Source organism: Pristiophorus japonicus, chromosome 20 (genome assembly GCF_044704955.1).
Source record: "Pristiophorus japonicus isolate sPriJap1 chromosome 20, sPriJap1.hap1, whole genome shotgun sequence".
In the NCBI taxonomy this organism is placed as follows: Eukaryota; Metazoa; Chordata; class Chondrichthyes; family Pristiophoridae; genus Pristiophorus; species Pristiophorus japonicus.
Genome location: NC_091996.1, coordinates 12,215,458 through 12,231,981, shown reverse-complemented (window position 1 = coordinate 12,231,981; position 16,524 = coordinate 12,215,458). Strand labels below are relative to the sequence as shown.

General features: G+C 45.3%; 1 protein-coding gene across 1 annotated transcript in view; it reads left to right on the top strand.

Moving 5' to 3' along the window:
* The first annotated feature begins 873 nt into the window (after nt 1-873).
* Nucleotides 874-16,524, top strand: part of kcnt1b (potassium sodium-activated channel subfamily T member 1b) — a 264,397-nt gene continuing 248,746 nt past the window's right edge. The window contains exons 1-4 of the mRNA XM_070863605.1: nt 874-929; nt 1,719-1,798; nt 8,627-8,726; nt 14,007-14,066. Coding sequence (XP_070719706.1) covers nt 874-929; nt 1,719-1,798; nt 8,627-8,726; nt 14,007-14,066 — 296 coding nt within the window. The remainder of the gene's footprint in view (nt 930-1,718; nt 1,799-8,626; nt 8,727-14,006; nt 14,067-16,524) is intronic.

The window sequence follows — 16,524 nt, the reverse complement described above, 5'->3', positions numbered from 1 at the left end:
CCCACCCAATCCCCGTATCTCTTGATTCCCCTAGAGTCCAAAAATCTCAGCCTTGAATATACTCAACAACTCAGCATCTTTGGGGTAGAGAATTCCAAAGATTCACAACCATCCGAATGAAGAAATTTCCTCCTCATCTCAGTCTTAAATGGCCAACCCCTTATCCTGAGAATGTGACCCCCTAATTCGAGACTCTCCAGCCAGAGGAAACAGCCTCTTAGCATCTACCCTGTCAATCCCCCTCAGAATCTTGTATGTTTCAACAACTAGGATGTTTCTTAACCATACATGTACATCATAATGGATAATAATGTTAGCGGTGAAGTGGAATGTTAAGGTATCCTATAATACTATTGGATCACATTGATTTACTGGTAAATACACTATGCAGAATACACATTATAGGTGCTCACCCTCGTAAGTCAACCTGCTGCATGTATTGAACATATAGTTCCTCTTCCAACCACACAGTTCCAACAAGATTGTAATAAAGGATTCAGAAGGCTGCCGTCTGATTCAGGTGGGCATCTGGACTGCCCAGTGGAAGGCCCCGGGGAAAATAGTGGCCGAGCGGGAACAAGGCGGTTTGTTGACTACCTCAACCTTAACTCCATCTCCCCCCGCCCCATCCTTTTTGTACCAGTGAAGGGTGTAATGTGTGCATCTAGGAGTATGCTCACAGGTTTGTAGAGCTGTTGAGTTGGGAGTGGCTTAGCCAGTCACGTGATGTTCACAAGACTCAATAAAACCCCAGCCAGTTGGGTTCGGGGGATCGACGATGAGGCAGGTGGTTGTGAGCCTGGTGGATGAACTGGTAATGTGTAGTGTGATTGTTCAACCTTTTGCTAATAAACCAACTAGTTCTTAATAGCAATGCGTTGCTATGAATTCTTAAGCAAAGAACCCATGAAGCAAAAATACATTATAAAGTGGGTTAAAATCCATCCTAATTACAATGTATTTAGGGCACAGAAACGGGCCATTTGGTCCAACAGGTCCATGCCGGGGCTTTTGCTTCACTCTAGCCTCCTCCCACCTTTCTTCATCGAACCCCATCAACATATCCTTCTATTTCTTTCTCCCTCGTCTGTTTATCCTGCTTCCACTTGATTGCACCTATATTAATTCGCCTCAACCACTACCTGCAGTGGTGAGTTTCACATTTTTTTTAAATTTCAAAATATACTTTATTCATATAAAAATTTGTACAATACATTCGAAAGCAGTTCAGTACATTTGGATGCGGTCAGCAGTTCCATACATTACATTTGAATGCTGACCGCAGTTCTGTTCAATACATTTCTTAACTTTACATTTCAAGGTACAATTCATACAATCCAGGGTACACTGTGGTGAGTTTCAAATTCTAACCCACTCTCTAGGTAAAACTCTCCTGAATTCCCTATTGGATTTATTATTGACTATTTATTATGGCCCCTAGTTCTGGTCTCACCTCTAAGTGGAAACATCTATGCTATCAAACCCTTTCATAAAGATCTTAATGTGTGTGTGTGTGTGTGTGTGAATTGATCAGCCACTCACTGCAAGCTGCCTTTTGATTTAACAAGTTGCTTATTGCTCAGACTGGATATCTGATGTATCTACAAAGCCAGACTTAACGAAGTGTTGTGTGTGTGAAGACTGCAAACAATATTCAGACTGAAAAGCAGCTTTCTCAAGCATGGTTGCATTACAAGATTTATTTTCTGTTTCCCCAGGGTGCAGGTGGAATTCTACGTGAACGAGAACACCTTCAAGGAGCGGCTCAAGCTCTTCTTCATCAAAAACCAAAGATCAAGTAAGTAAAGTGACCAGGATTGTTGCCGAGAGATCAATCCAACCCCGTTGCTTCACACTTGTAAGAAGCTGTGCCGGAATCCACAGAGCAGTCAAATTCAGCGTTCAAAAACAACGCATGCCTTTATGACGCGTCCTAACACGTCTCTCAGAAACATCTTGACGGACTTGATAAACAATGAATTGTTTTGGACAAGTGACTGAAAAATGCCACAGACATTTTGCACACAGACAGCAATGTAAATAGCAACACGATGAGCGATAACCTCAGACCCATCGATGAGATTAATGGCCAGTTAATCTTTGAAATCTGCTCAACATAAATATTCAGAATGTTTTACTGGTACTGCTGCCTGTTCAAATGCAAATGAATCTTGCTGTGAAAATGGGATGGGAACAACAACACTTTGCATTTATATAGCACCTTTAACATAGTGAAACGTCCCAAAGTGCTTCACAGGAGTATTATGCCATAAAAATTTGACATCGAGCTGCATAAGTAGAAATTAACGCAGGTAACCAAAAGCTTGGTCAAAGAGGTATATTTTAAGGAGCATCTTGACGGAGGAAAGAGAGGCGGAGAGGTTTAGGCAGGGAGTTCCAGAGCTTGCGGCCCAGGTAACAGAAGGCATGGTCACCAATGGTTGAGCGATTATACTCGGGGATGCTCAGGACGGCAGAATTGGAGGAGTGCAGACATCTCGGGGGTTTGTGGGACTGGAGGAGATGACAGAGATAGGGAGGGGCGAGGCCATGAGGGATTTGTAAACAAGGATAAGAATTTTGAAATCGAGGCATTGTTTAACCAGGAGCCAGTGTAGCTCAGCGAGCACAGGGGGTGATGAGTGAGTGGTGGCGAGTTAGGACACGGGGCAACCGAGTTTTGGATCACCTCTGGTTTACGTTCTTCAAATATCTGTAGGATAGATCTTATGACAGTCCTCGCTGGACTGTGTGAATGAGGATTGGAAGAATGGGCAAGAGGTCTTAGACCCTGTTACTCATCTGATGCTTTCTGCCTATTACTTCCTGGCCAGACAATTTTCGCTTCGCAGAAGCCTCTCACATGAAATAAGCGATAACCTCATTAAGGCATCCACCAATTATTTTATTTTAATTGAAGTTATGTCATTGTGCAATTTCCCAATTCTTTTTGCCAGGTATGTTTCTGGACACCAGGAATCTCACTGCTCCTGCTCTACTAGTGCCCTGGGATCCGTTATGTCCAGCTGAATAATTTAATATCTTGTTCGAACAACAGCGCTCCTGACATTGCAGCACTTCCATAGTGCTGCACTGAAGCACCAGTCCACATTATGTGCTCAAGTCCTGGAGTGCGGCTTGAACCCAAAATGCTCTGACTCCGAAGTAAGCGCCTGACCAACTGAGCCAAGGCTGACATTTAAAATACCTGTAATGCTGGGAAAGGACCTTTCAGAGATTCTGCTCTTAAACATAGAAACATAGAAAATAGGTGCAGGAGTAGGCCATTCGGCCCTTCGAGCCTGCACCACCATTCAATATGATCATGGCTGATCATGCAACTTGAGTACCCCACTGCTGCCTTCTCTCCATACCCCTTGATCCCTTTAGCCATAAGGGCCACATCTAACTCCCTATTGAATATATCTAACGAACTGGCCTCAACAACTCTCTGTGGTAGAGAATTGCACAGGTTCAAAATTCTCTGAGTGAAGAAGTTTTTCCTCATCTCGACATAAATAGCTTACCCCTTATCCTTAGACTGTGACCCTGGTTCTGGACTTCCCCAACATTAGGAACATTCTTCTTGCATCTAACCTGTCCAATCCTGTCAGAATTTTATATGTTTCTATGAGATCCCCTCTCATTCTTCTAAATTCCAGTGAATATAAGCCTAGTCGATCCAGTCTTTCTTCATATGTCAGTCCCGCCATCCCGGGAATCAGTCTGGTGAACCTTCGTTGCACTCCTTCAATAGCAAGAATGTCCTTCCTCAGATTAGGAGACCAAAACTGAACACAATATTCAAGATGTGGCCTCACCAAGGCCCTGTACAACTGCAGTAAGACCTCCCTGCTCCTATACTCAAATCTTCTCGCTATGAAGGCAAACATGCCATTTACCTTCCTCACCGCCTGCTGTACCTGCATGCCAACTTCCAATGACTGATGTACCATGACACCCAGGTCTCGTTGCACCTCCCCCTTTTCCTAATCTTTCACCATTCAGAAAATATTCTGCTTTCCTGTTTTTGCCACCAAAGTGGATAACCTCACAGGTGTGTGCCAGGAACGGAAACTGAGGCTAATCATCACATACTTCCATTCCCCTGGCAGGCTCAGGTCAATTGGCCACAGACCAGGGAACTAACTTGGCCCGCATTGGTGGTCTACTTGAACCTTGTGAGCAGTTTTGTACCGTTGGTCCATTTAAGCCACCTGGGCAGCATTGTACCCAACATGCAAAGGGGCTGTGAAGGTTCACCTTTAATTAATTCTAAAAGGCAGCACACAGTATTCTACACTAAACCCATTGGGCTGGATTTTGGAGGGGTTTGCGACCGATTTTCGGCGAGATTTGAGCCTCCGCAGCGAAAACCCGGTCGCAAAGTCCGGGCAAAATCCCTGGCTCATTGTTTGCGGCGGCGATGGGACGTACCGACGGGGAGAGCTGCACCGGACATGTAACGACATGGATTGCGTTACCGTCTGAGCTTTGGCAGTCTCCCGACCCGTACGCCGCGCCCAGAACAGCGACAGGTCAAACCTGTCGGTGCAGCCCTGGCGGCAGCAGTAAGTTGGAAAAGCTGCAAAAAAGGTAAGTTAAAGTTTTTATTAATTTTTTTGCAGCGATTAATTAGTTAAGCGTCTTGGTAATGTTTTTAGAATGTTTTCTTGAATTTTATTTCCCCCTCCCACCATCATCATTATCGAGGAAGACTTGCTTCCACTCCGAAAGTGAGTTCTCAGGTGACTGAACCGTCCAATACAGGAATTACAGTCTCTGTCACAGGTGGGACAGACAGTGGTTGAAGGAAAGGGTGGGTGGGGAGCCTGGATTGCCGCACGCTCCTTCCGCTGTCTGTGCTTGATTTCTGCACGCTCTCGGCGACGAGACTCGAGGTGCTCAGCGCACTCCCAGATGCGCTTCTTCCACTTAGGGCGGTCTTTGGTCAGGGACTCCCAGGTGCCGGTGGGGATGTTACACTTTACCAAGGAGGCTATGAGGGTGTCCTCGTAACGTTTCCTCTGCCCACCTGGGGCTCGCTTGCCATGTAGGAGTTCCGAGTAGCGCACTTGCTTTGGGAGTTCCCCCTCCCCCTCCCCCCCCCCCCCCCCCACCACCCCAGCAAGGAGCCTCTCTCAGCGCAAATGACCCCGGATAAAGTTGCCAAAACTCGCGTCTTGCACTGCGAATAATTGTGGAATGCCTCCCTTTGCGATGCCCAAAGACTGAAAGCTCGGCCTAAAATCGTTAACGCAGCAAAAACGGTAATTTTCACATATTGCCCAAAAAAGCCAAAACCGGAAAGTCCAGCCCAAAAATTAATTTGTCAGACCAGGAGGACAATTTTGTTGCAGTCTCTCCAGGGAAACACAGAATAAATATGCTGAACCTGGCAGGTAAACAGCAGCTTTTTAAACAAAAGGAACGAGAAAAGAAAACTGAAAATGGGAGCGAGGAGGAGATACAGATCGAAAATTATGAATTCCAGGGGGAATCGCTGATTTTGAGTAGCAATCTCAACCCACACACTCCATTTAGTGAAGCTTTTGTTAAAATGAGATACAGGTTGGACGTGATGTGACACTGTATGTGACAGCCTGAAATTAACATCGCAAAGACGGTTTATTAAATCTAGCTTAAAAAAAACGAATAAGTGCAGTCGTGGATTATCTTTACTATGACATTTAGTTAAGTACTATGTGATGAATGGCAGCCTCATATTGCTGTTTTAAGCCTCGCATATGTCAAGCCCGTGTGGTGGCTGGTGTGCAACAGTCACCACACGTTAAAAAAAATCTACGCACAGGCATCTTCCACCCTTTCAACTGGAGTTCAGGACTGGAATATCGGGTCCTTCATTGAAACATCTGTGAACTCATCCTTTTGGTGTGGAAGCAAGTCATCCTCGTTCGAGGGATTGCCTATGACGATGTAACTTTTGTATTAAAAATACAGTGACCTGGAATTGCGGGCTAAAACTATCTGGACTTACCTTCAGGCTCCCGGGCATCAGAGACGTCTGTGTAAAGTCGCGGGGACGTCGCCGGTTCGGAAGCGTTCTTGGGATCATGTGGGCCCGGTAGTCCAATCAGAAAGGAAGATTCCTCATATGCTTATAGGGATTCCATTTATGAACGGAACCTCTATGAGCATGTGTGGAATCCCCAAATAATTAAATAAGTTACGCAACTGGAATAAAAATAAATGTTCCCATTTTCAAAATTTAATTAAAAGTACCTCCAATAAAGAACATACGATAAAAATTTTATTTTTTTAATAGGTTTAAACATTTTAATCCAGGCCAAAATTTGCATAAACTAATTTTAATTTTTTTGTGCGTGATTTCTTACTTTTAAGTTTAAGATTTATATGAACCCTTACGCTGGTGAAAGCAGGCCCTATGCCTGCTCAAACCGAGGTGTAAGGGTTTCACGAGCATTTGCTGGGCATTTGAGAGGGAGAGAGAGATAGAGCGGGGGGGGAGAAAGAGCATTGGAGAGAGAGATAGAGCAGGGGGGAGAAAGAGCATGGGGGAGAGAGAGAGTGAGGGAGAGAGAGATAGAGCGAGGGGGAAAAAGAGCATGGGGGAGAGAGAGAGCGAGGGGGAAAAAGAGCATGGGGGAGAGAGAGAGCGAGGGGGAGAAAGAGCATGGGGGAGAGAGAGCGAGGGAGAGAGAGATAGAGCGCGAGGGGGAGAAAGAGCATGGGGGAGAAAGAGCATGGGGGAGGGAGAGAGAGATAGAGCGGGGGGGGGGGGAGAAAGAGCATGGGGGAAGAGAGAGCGAGGGAGAGAGAGATAGAGCGAGGGGGCGAAAGAGCGTGGGGGAGGGAGAGAGAGATAGAGCGAGGGGGCGAAAGAGCGTGGGGGAGGGAGAGAGAGATAGAGCGAGGGGGAGAAAAAGCGTGGGGGAGGGAGAGAGAGATAGAGCGGGGGGGGAGAAAGAGCGGGGGGGGAGAAAGAGCATGGGGGAGGGAGCGAGAGAGTGAGGGGGGAAAGATAGAGCGCAAAGGGAGAGAGAGCATGATGGGGAGAGAGAAAACGAGGGGGAAAAGATAGAGTGCAAGGGGAGAGAGCGAGTGAGGGGGAGAGAGATAGAGAGAGGGGGGGAGAGAAAGAGAGAGCGAAAGCAAGGAGGAGAGAGAGCGCGGAGGAGAGAGAGAAATCAAGGCAAATAGCCCAATCTGCATGAGCGAAAGTGATTTTCCAGTTGGTGGGGTAGATCTGTAAAGGCGATACCTTGACAGATCGCAAGTTCTGGGTTGTCGCACATGAGCAGCCCCTATGGAAACCGAGGACTTGTGGGGCCTTTTTTTGCCGTACGCTGTGGTCTTGCCATCATCGGCCCTGCAAAATCAGGCCAGTATGATTATGGAAAGGGGGAAAAAGGACAATGCTGCGAATCGTTACATGTGAAAGATTCCCAAATGAAAGAGGAGAATTCGGAGCCCGACAAGCCTCATTGTTTACGAACTGAAAAAAAGAATCTGGATTTGTCAATCGACACAAAAAAAACAAAATTCTGCGGATGCTGGAAATACGAAGCAAATGCTGGAAATGTTCAGGCAGCATCTGTGGAGAAAGGAGAAATAAAACTAAAATGAATGTTTCAGGTGTAACCCTTCATCAGAACGTTTGTAAATCTTTGGAATTCTCTGCCCCAGAGGGCTGTGAGTATATTCAAAGCTGAGATAGATAGATTTTTGGACTTTTCGGGAATCAAGGGATGTGGGGATCGGGCGGGAAAGTGGAATTGAGGTCGATGATCGGCCGTGATCTTATTGAATGCCGGAGCAAGCTCGAGGGACCATAGGGCCTACTCCTGCTCCTATATTTCTTATGTTCGTATCCTACCTCGCACCAAGTCTCGTTCACCCATCGCCCCTCTGCTTGCTGTGCTCGCCGAGAGCATGCAGAAACTAAGCGCAGGCAGCGGAAAGAGTGCAGCAAACCAGGCCTACCCACCTCTTCCCTCAACGAATATATCTCCCACCTGTGACAGAGACTGTGGTTCTCGTATTGGACTGTTCAGCCACCCACCTAAGAACTCATGTTAAGAATAGAAGCAAGTCTTCCTCGATTCCGAGGGACTGCCTATGATTATGATGTGCTTGCTGGGCTCGGTACGATTTTCACTGGGACCTTTGCACACATCTCCCTCTAGTGGCTGATGTGGCTCTCAGCTACACATGAACCTGTTTGGCTGCACAATTTTTCGCCACCATTAGGAATACATAATTTCACAAATTCTTGCCATGTTTTTTTCAAATGTTATATATTTTTTTGCATATTTTTAATTGCAGAAGTTTTCAAAAAGTAACAGTTTACCAGTGAGTAATTTAAAATATATATATAGATATGTAATTTGTACCTCATTTAAGTAGAGCACAAACTTCAATGTTTAAAGCTGCATTTACACTCGAATGCCAGTTTGAAGCATTCAGCTCCTTCGACAATGCAGCACTCCTTCAGTAGTGCATTGAAGTGTCAGACTAGATTACCCACATCTTTCTGACTCACGGGCAAAGGTATTATTAACTGAGCCAGACTTGCACTGCATTAATTCAGTCACTCACTGGAAATGGTCCTAAATCAAGGCTGCTGGTTTTCTTTCCATTGCAGGTTTAAGGATACGACTCTTCAACTTCTCTCTGAAACTGCTCACCTGTCTTCTGTACGTTGTGCGGGTTTTGCTCGATCATCCCACGGAAGGAATTGGATGGTAAGGCACTACTTAGTTCTTTATAAAGCACCTGAGGTCGCAATGCATGTACATCCAAGATTAGCCTCCTCACACAATACTGGCATCAATTCATTCTGCGTCAGCCGTGGCAGGGACTAAAGTGCACAAAATTCAGGCTGATACTCCGGTGCAGTGCCGAGGGAGTGCACAATTAAATATGCACTTAACAACAGCACTTACGAGTTTTTAACCAAGAGAATTACCAGCTAAATCACCCGCTGACCAGGCCTCATCAAATTCTGAGAGGTCTCTCTTCCAGCAACGACTTTTTAATATCTTCTTTACCCCCAATCTTGTTATGTTTTGGTATAACTTAATTTTCCTTTCAGAGGCTGACACTCCCAGTGCAGTGCGGAGGGAGCGCTGCACTGTCGGAGGTGCTATCTTTCGGATCAGACGTTAAACCGAGGCCCCGTCTGTCCCCTTGGGTGGATGTAAAAGATCCCACCGCCACTATTTCGAAGAAGAACAGGGAAGTTATCCCTGGTGTCCTGGCCAAAATTTAACCCTCACAAAAACAGATGGTTGGGCCATTACCATATTGCTGTTTGTGGGAGTTTGCAGTGTGCGGAAATTGGCTGCCGCGTTTCCCACATTACAACAGTGACTACGCTCCAAAAAGTATTTCATTGGCTGTAAAGCGCTTTGTGTCATCCGGTGGTCACTGTATAAATGCAAGTCTTTCTTTCTTTAAGGATGTATCTTGGTGTGGCTCCTGTTTTAGTGATGTTGACATCAGCATGTTCAATCTAACTAAGTTAATATTGTGACTGTAAAAAAAACCCAATCTATCATTCTGTTTTGTACTATCAATGTCATGGGCATAATTATGATGTGTTCAATGCTGAGGGAACTGTGGCTGTTTCCTGTCCACCCTGGGGATTGACCTCATCTTTTGGGAACTGCTTGGTACAACCAAGCTCTATCACAAGAACTTGAGAACATAAGAAATAGGAGCAGGAGTAGGCCATTCGGCACTTCGAGCCTGCACCACCATTCAATGAGATCATCCCCATACCCCTTGATTCCCTTTATCCAGAGCCAGTGCTGTTGAACTTGATGGGTTCCTCAAGACATCAGTTATCTAATCCTTTAAATTTAAAATAAGGTTCATGAAAATTCTATATATTTATACAGAATTTACAGCATAGCTATTCAGCCCAACAGGTCTGTGCCGGTGTTTATGCTCCACACAAGACCTTATTTCCTCTCGCCCGATCAAACTATCAATAAAATATAAGAACATAAGAAATAGGAGCAGGAGTCAGCCATTCAGCCCCTCAAACCTGCTCTGCCATTTAATGAGATCATGGCTGATCTTCTACCTCAACTCCACTTTCCTGCACTATTCCCATATCCCTTGATTCCCTTAATATCCAAAAATCTATTGATCTCTGTCTTGAATAAACTCAACGACTGAGCATTCACAGCCCTCTGGGGTAGAGAATTCCAAAGATTCACCACCCTCTGAGTGAAGAAATTTCTCCTCATCTCAGTCTTAAATGGCCGACCCCTTATTCTGAGACTCTGTCCCTATGGCAGTTTGAAGCAATTTCTCTTTATACTATGGGATCTTTTATATCCGCATGAACAGTCTGACGCGTCTCGTCTTGCCCACTAATCTGAAAGACGGCACCTCCAATAATGCAGCACTCCCTCAGTGGTACACTGAAAGGTCAGCCTAGATTATGGCCCGGACTGTAGATTATGTCTACAGACCCGGGAAGGCATCGCAAAAGCCGGTTTTCAGCGCAAAATGCGCATGCGCTGAAAACCGGCTTTTCCGATCTGTCGAGCTCGAACTTGACACATCATCCGTATCTCGGGAAGCGAGGACATTTGCAAGGACAAGATTGCGATATTTACCCATAGCTTGCCCAGCAAATGTCCTCAAAATTCTTGCGCCTGATATTTTTTAAAAAACACTGCGATAAATTTATTTTAAACCATAATTTAAAAAACTTTTAAAAACTCAGAATTTTTTTTTCTCTAAGGTATTCATTAACTTTAATTTCAATTAATTTTAATTATGTGATGTGTTTTTAATTTTTTATTTGGTGTTATTTGTTTTTTTTCCTCAATTAATATCAATGAGAACTGGTAGATACGGAATTCCCACTGCTATTAATTGAGAATACTGTACCTGATTGGTTGAGCAGTCACACGTGACTGCACCTTCTGAGTGGGAACCAGGAGGACGGGAGCGCGCTTCGCAGCGCGGGAAGAGAAGGCCTCCCACCGGAATCCCACGCTCCTCCGAGACCACCGGGTACTTGCGTAGACATTTTTCAGGTCAGAGGCATCCAGCCTCCGACCGCAATTTCAGCCCCACTGTGCTCAAGTCCGATCGTGGGGCTCGGAACCGCGATGAACAACTCAGTGAAAAGTGAACTGTTCCTGTTGAAAAATGTTGTGATATTTGTTGCAAACCAATGCGCATGGAATTATATTTATTAACTTTGATTCCATTTATAAGCCTTTATGTCGAGGCTTTTTTTTTGCAATAGCTGTATTTTACATAAATCTCAATAGAGACAAGAGGCAGAGATTCTCGGACATGTGTGGCAGGTCTGAAGGAGAAGAAATAGAGCAACTTTTCAGACCAGATCTTTTGTTGTGCGACTCAAAGGCAGCGGTTGAAATTCAAGCGTATCTTTCCCTTCCAGATGCTCACTAAAAGAATTTTTCCTGCAATGGCTTCATTTTTTTTTTGCCTCTCCCAGGAGATTGAGTGAGTGGGGAAAGCGAGCCATTGTGTACGTGGTGGATGAAGTGAGTTTGATGGTGCAGATCGTCTCACATCTCCATTTTTTCCCTCTGTACGTTCGGCCTGCTGTGCCTCTCCAGCACTTTCTGTTTTTATTTCATATTCCCAACTTACAAGAGCTCTTCTCCACAAAGAACATAAGAACTAGGAGCAAGAGTAGGCCATTTGGCCCATCGAGCCTGTGCCGCCATTCAATACGGTCATGGCTGATCTAATCTTGGCTTCAACTCCACTTCCCCGCCCGCTTCCCATAACCCTTGACTCTTATCATTCATTTAGTCAGCTGATGAACATTGCTAATTGAATGCTACGTGGGATTTCAACCCTGGCTGTTGGTTTTCATTTTAAAGTGCATTGCTATCCAGTGGCATATCAGAGCTTTCAAAAAAAAAGTTTTAAAAAAACCTGTTATAAAATAGTTTGTTAATCTGACTAGCTTTAGCTTCATCTGTTTTTCTGTTACTAAAAAAAAAATATACAGCATTTAGATTTCATGAACTTTCCTAATGGGGCTCTACAGTTCCTTTTCGTATAACATTACAGCTAATTAGTATTGACCCATTAAGATTATCAGTATCTTGCTTTTTTTTTACTGTTGCATGCTTGGGAGAGCTCAAATGCAAATATCAACACTTGCTGCAATGAATCTTATTTTTAAAATAAATCTTGAAAATTGAATTTTGCAGTAACTTCCAGAAAAATACAATGCCATAGTTCTGTGCAAACAGTGTATTTTAAATTGCTTGGGAGTTCATTTTGGTGAAAATTAGAATTGTGTCACCGGTAAGGAAGCTGAGAAAGTGTAGAATGGTGCTTTAGAAGCCGTGCTGCTGATTTGTTGATGCGTATTGCTCGATGCCCATTGAGCATAAGCACAGATGTTAAAAATCTATAAATAACCACTTGGGTCTTGATGGTGCTACTGAACCATACATGAATTTAGAAAGTCTTTTATAATTCTGCTCTTACAAATTGGTCAGTGAATGAATGTTGAATGTATCCAGTATGTTTGACTGGTTCATTGACCAATGGAGCGTGTTAACAAAGAACAGATGCACTTCCAGTATAGTTCTATTCAATATTCAAACTTACATTAAAGTAATAGAAATATTTCTTGTATATTTAGACCGGCTTTTAATAGTTTGTCATGCTGTGAAGCCATTTAATAGAATTGGGTTTGCATAGGTGAATTATTCTTCAAAACCTGCATTTCCTGCGGTCTTCATAATTGACAAGATATGGGTGTTGAAGTTTAGCTCGGGGTTCAGTGTTCAATCTGAGTGAGCAGCCAGGTACGTGGATGAAATGTGGGTGCAGAATTTGTTTCAGGAAGCGGTATGGCTTTGGTCTTGCCAGTGTTAAGCTGCAGAAGTTTCTGGCTCATTTGTGACTTGATGTTGGATGAGCAATTGAGACATTGCAGCAACAATTGTAGGAATTAAAAGGCAAACCTAAATACCATTGGCATACAGATGGATATTGACCCTATTTTTGTTTAAATAATGTTGGCAGGAGATAGCCTATAGATGAAGATTAGGAGCGATTGAGGGAGGGGAACCCTTTATGCCAACTCTAATGCACTGACGTTAGGCAAGATTCATTTGGGTAATGAGCTTATGGCGACACTGAAAGATTGCTACCATTGTGGTGTGATTTGGAAGCAATTTGCAGAAAAGGAAATTATTTTTTATTATATCAATTTGCTGCATATTTGATGTACACAAGCAGTTGAGCCTCAATGGATAATTAGCGGACTACTCAACTTGGAGAGCAAAGAACTGACTGGACCTTAATACATAGTTGGTCTCTGATATCCTCTTCCGTGGCATTAATATGACAGGAGATGGTGATGCCTGAGGGGATTTTCTTGGTGGACTTTTCACTAGAGCAGAGAATTCCATAGATTTACAACCCTCAGAGAAGAAATTTCTCCTCATCTCAGTTTTAAATGGGTGACCCGTTATTCTGAGACTATGTCCCCTAGTATTAGTTTTCCCATTGAGTGGAAATATCCTCTCTGCATCTGGGTCATTAGAAGGGAGAGGAAAATATATATTTTTAAGCAGCAAGTTAAGGTGAGCTGGAATGCACTGCCTGAAAGGGTGGTGGAATCAAATTCAGCAGTATTTTTCAAAAGAGAATTGGATATATGCTTGAAAAGGAAAATTTTGTAGGGCTATGGGAAAAGAGCGGGGGAGTGGGACTAATTGAGCTGCTCTTTCAAAGTGCCGGCAAAAAGGGCCGAATGGCGGCCTCTTGTGCTGTGTGATTCTATGATAAACTTTTCCACCCTTGTACCCATCACCCCACCTTCAAAAGTTTCCAGAAAACTGATCTCTCCAGCAACACCTCCAGCTCCCTCCCTTTAATCTGCCTGTATTCCTTGTTCATTGTAAACTACCTTGGGACATTTCATTATGTGGAACGGCCTGGCCAAGTACTTTATGGTTTACTGATGTTGCCTTCTGTCTCTTTATTTGATTTTCTCTTAGCTGGGGCTGCCCAAACCAGAATGATTCTTCAAACCCATCAACCAGTGCCCAAATCAATTGGTAAGTGACGTCCTGTGGAGAAACTTGCTTGAACCAGATTTCTTTTGGGCTGGTGTGGGGACGGTGGGGGAGAAAATTACATCTTAAACTCTGCAGGCACACTTCTGATTTGGAAACACCAGAAGAATAAATCCGCAGGGATATCTTGTATTCACTGACCATTTTTATCTTAAATTCTGCTTTTCTCCCCTTTTGAGGAGACACGTGAGGTATCAGTTCCTCTGTTCACTATCTTTAAGCAACAAAAAACCTATGAATATAGAGCAGGGGTCATCATTTTACATTTCAATCACCTTTCTCACAATAAAATAGAAAACAGTGGAAAATATAACCCATAGTCGCAGTCTGCGCGTACAATTAAGACTATGGCTAGTGTGGTTACTGTCCAGCCAATGTTGGGACTTGAGCTCACAACTACTGGGATGAAAAGTAAGCTTCTTATTTGCTGTGCAACTCACTACTTTATAAGGAGAAGACAGCGTTCTTTCATTGAAGCCAATCACGAATTATTATTAAAGCAAAATACTGCGGATGCTGAAAATCTGAAATAAAAACAGAAATACTCAACAAGTCAGGCAGCATCTGTGGAGAGAAACAGAGTTAACGTTTCAGGTCTGTGACCCTTCGTCAGAACTGAAAAAGTTTGAGATGTAACAGATTCTTAAGGAAGTGCAAGGGGCAGAGAAAGGGGACCTGCACTTCCCTGCCCCTGCACTGTGATCGGGGCCCAAGAGAGGTGTGAGTTCGGGGCCCAGAAGAGGCGAGGGCCCAGGGGCAGCACGGGCCAGCTCACACTGCGATATGTGTGTGCACTAGGTCCGTGCAGCAGAGCTGGCCTCCAGTCGTCTTGGTTAATCCTTGCCACTGGACTAAGACCTAGCTCTGTCAAACCCGTGTGGTGGCTGGTGTGCAACGGCCACCCCACGTTAAAAAAAAATCCACGCACAGGCATCATCCACCCTTCAACATGTAGTTCGGGATCTGGAATATTAGGTCCGTCATTGAAACACTTGTGAACTCGTCAAACTCATCCCTTTTTGGCGTGGAAGCAAGTCATCCTCGATTCGAGGGATTGCCTAAGACGAAGACTTCCTTAAGAACCTGTTACATCTCGAACTTTTCCAGTTCTGATGAAGGGTCACACACCTGAAACATTAACTCTGTTTGTCTCTCCACAGATGCTGCCTGACCCGCTGAGATTTCCAGCATTTTCTGTTTTATTAACTAATTATTGTCTGAGCGATTGCCTTATACTGGAATTAAAAGACTTGAGAGGGACTTACTGAAACTGTTCTCAACCCCAGCCCAATCTTTGTCCAAGACACATTCCCATTCTTCAGCTATGCAGTCTAGTTCCAGACCTCTTTGCCTCAGGAAAGTGGCACCTGTACTCTAATTTACCCTTCCCATGTTCCCTCCCAGGTCACAGGACAGAGAGTGGAGAGCACCAGTTCAAACTGTCACAGCAGCATCCAGTCGTGCCCCGGTAACTGCCCGCAAAGGAAGTGGAGTGTGGGAAATTGCACTCCGTTTCCATTGCGGGGTGGTAAGGCCAAGTCTGTGGCGGGAGCAGGACTTCCACGCTGGGGGCTAAAATTCCTGGCCCCAGGAGGTTACCGCCCCCAAGATGGGAGCCTGTGCGGGGAGGCAGAGGGAAGTGGAGGGGAGACGGGGGCGGGGGATGGAGGGGAGAGTGGTGGAGGTGGGGGGGCGGGGGACGGGAGGGGCCACATTGCAGCGGAGGTCTGGGGGGGGGGGGCTCTGTGCCTCGGTGCGGGGAGTGTTCAGAGTGGGGTGGACGGGTTGACTGCGCAGATGCCGGTTGGTGGATGTGGTGTGGTTGGCGTCGCGGGGGCGTGGATCCGGGGCGGCCGGGTCTGGGGGCTCGACATCCGGGGGTGTTCGGCATTTGGGAAGGATTCTGACGGGACGGGGCGGGTTGGGTGCGGGGGGAGTGTTCCCGGTGGTTGGGTGGGTCCTGAGCCGGGGGGTGGGGAGGGGGCTGTTTGGGGCTGGGATCGGGGGAGACTTCTTCACTCGGGGAGTTGTTGGCCTGTGGGGTTCCCTGCCGCAGAGAGTTGTTGATGCCAGTTCATTGGATGTGTTCGGGAGGGAGTTGGATGTGTTCGGGAGGGAGTTGTGGCTGGGGGTGGAGGGGGCGTGGGGGTGGGGTGCTGGGGTGGGTGATCAGCCATCATCTTATTGAATGGCGGTGCAGGCTCGAAGGGCCGAATGGCCTACTCCTGCACCTATTTTCTATGTTTCTATATTAGCTGAGAGGAAACCCACAGATTACTTTAGTACATCATTATCATCATCATAGGCAGTTCTTCGAAATCGAGGAAGACTTGCTTCCACTCCAAAAGTGAGTTCTTAGGTGATTGAACAGTCCAATACAGGAATTACGGTCTCTGTCGCAGGTGAGACAGACAGTCGTTGGAGGAAAGGATGGATGGGG